Source organism: Cucurbita pepo, chloroplast, assembly GCF_057944985.1.
Source record: "Cucurbita pepo chloroplast, complete genome".
Lineage (NCBI taxonomy): Eukaryota > Viridiplantae > Streptophyta > Magnoliopsida > Cucurbitales > Cucurbitaceae > Cucurbita > Cucurbita pepo.
In genome coordinates this window covers 45,001-47,500 of record NC_038229.1, presented here as the reverse complement: position 1 = coordinate 47,500, position 2,500 = coordinate 45,001, and the positions used below count along the sequence as shown (strand labels likewise).

The 2,500-nt window shown below is 33.6% G+C and overlaps 1 protein-coding gene across 1 annotated transcript; it reads left to right on the top strand. All coding sequences in view use genetic code 11, as the record gives it.

The window, feature by feature from the left end:
• Nucleotides 1-474: 474 nt before the first annotated feature.
• ycf3 (photosystem I assembly protein Ycf3) lies at nucleotides 475-2,476 on the top strand. Its single transcript has 3 exons — nucleotides 475-601; nucleotides 1,351-1,580; nucleotides 2,324-2,476. Exons 1-3 carry the CDS (start codon nucleotides 475-477, stop codon nucleotides 2,474-2,476), a joined length of 510 nt encoding a protein of 169 aa, YP_009505081.1.
• The last annotated feature ends 24 nt before the right edge of the window (nucleotides 2,477-2,500 follow it).

Below are 2,500 nucleotides of genomic sequence, written 5' to 3'. Positions count from 1 at the left end.
ATGGATACTTTTAGCTCATGATTCTATTTAGTTTTTTAAACTATGATTCCTTTTTTTATAAAAATTCGACTTTTACAGTTTTCGATTTTTCACCAACAACTCAAAATTTATGAATCATAGAATAATTAGTCGATTCTTTTTGCTCTTTGGATGGATCATAATTCAATCAAAAAAATTCTAGAATTACCCCAATCTGTAAGATAAATAAAATTCTTTTTTTCTTCAACTTTGCTGAAATCAGCAATAGTTCTCTTCATTCTGATCCTACTACATTTGGATGAAATTTCACCGGATTGAAATATTTCTTATGTTTTATTGATTCCTGTGAAATCAAAAAGAAACAATTTGAATATCGAGTGGGATTTTTTAATGAATCCGTTTTTATGTTATTTCGTACTATGCAATTCCTTTGTTTGTGGGATCATTTTCTCACGAGAGGTAATTAAAAGAAATTAAAAAATGGGGTTGTTACCGATGCCTAGATCTGGGATAAATGGAAATTTTATCGATAAGACCTTTTCAATTGTAGCCAATATCTTATTACAAATAATTCCGACAACTTCCGGGGAAAAAGAGGCATTCACCTATTACAGAGATGGTGCGATTTGATTTTTTTTTTTTTTTTTATTTTCTTTACCGCTCTCTGTCTTAGTAGAAAGACACAGTATTCGGGATAGAAAGAAAACAATAATTGAAATAAATCTACGCTTCTTGGAGGTGCAATTTTCAAATAAAAAAATTCCTTCTGTCGTGTATCCCCGATTAATGTAACCTCAGATGCTTTAATTGTCGATTCTAGTATCAAGCGAAAGGTGTAACCTATGGATTAAGTCAACCCTACTCCACTAGTAAAAATATTCACTAGTAAAAATAGGTAGCAGAGGGGAAGAAGCACTACACCTAGGAATCAACAACACGAAAACTTTGTTATAAATTATCCCTTTTCCTTATCGGGATCGGAACTTAGAAAAATGGTTGGGACAACAAACATCCATCTCGTTTGTATTTTGGATACCTGTATAACCATCGAAGACTGTTGAAGTGACTAATTCCTGGAAATTTAGAGGCGTTGAGGACAAAGAAATTGTTAGAGTTACCATTTTTATTTTTATCTAGTAACAACATGCTTGATGTTAAGAAAAGATCTTTTACAGGAAGGTTGCCTAGAGATTTTTTGTAAAAACGCTAGTCCCATCAGTTCATAATGAGAGTATTTCAATCTTTTTTGATTTCATGTATTATTCTCATCTCATTATGCGCATCACATAAAGGGGGAGCCGTATGAGATGAAAATCTCACGTACGGTTCTGGAACGGAGATTCTTTGAATGGAATAACGAACGACCGTAACGGATGTCGGCTCAATCCGAAGGAAATTATGCGGAAGCTCTACAGAATTATTATGAAGCTATGCGACTAGAAATCGATCCCTATGATCGAAGTTATATACTCTATAACATAGGTCTTATCCACACAAGGAACGGAGAACATACGAAAGCTTTGGAATATTATTTTCGGGCACTAGAACGAAACCCGTTCTTACCACAAGCTTTTAATAATATGGCTGTGATCTGTCATTACGTGCGACTATCTCCACTATAGAAAGAAAAAAAAAAGAGCAAATTCGATAATAAATACTAAAAAAAATAGGCTTTCTACATATGTATTGTCCAAACTAACGATTTGTATCAGCTGTAGCAAAGAAAGAAACTTCATAGAAGTAGAAATATGAAGAAATAGGTATGCCTAGATACTTTATTCTATGGATAAAGGATCTAATTGATAGAAGAAGCACCGTAAAGATCAATTAGTCAGGTTTTTGGCCGATACAATAAAAACTGCTTACTTATATCATGATATAAGATCAAAATGAAGGAATCCACTTATGTAATAGGGTGGATACCCTCCGATATTGAGCAGCGGTGTAGCATCAGATCCCAAAGACAGTAAGTCTTTTCTTTCTTATGAAAGAAAGTCTTTTTCAAGGATTCTATATCAATTTATAGATGAAACCGAGATAGTTATCTTTCAGAAAATTGTAACGATAGTGGAATGCCTATGCTTTATTCTTCTGAAGGTGGGAGAAAAGATAAAACTTATTTAATTATTCAGCAAAATTAAAGTTTGAAACTTATATAATTAACCTCTTTTGCTTAACTCGAGAAAAAAAATGGGCTAGATCTATGAGAAATTTCATTCAATTAGATTAGATATGGTAAATTTTAAAAAATATGGGACAGCAAAAGAATTGACTGTTGAGCCGTATGAGGTAGGAAACTCTCAAGTACGGTTCTAAGGGAAGGAATTTACCTGCCTATTCCGACCGGGGAGAACAGGCCATTCGACAGGGAGATTCTGAAATTGCGGAGGCTTGGTTCAATCAAGCCGCTGAGTATTGGAAACAAGCTATAGCACTTACTCCCGGTAATTATATTGAAGCACAAAATTGGTTGAAGATCACAAGGCGTTTCAAATAAGAAAACTCTGTTTATTTTTTTTTT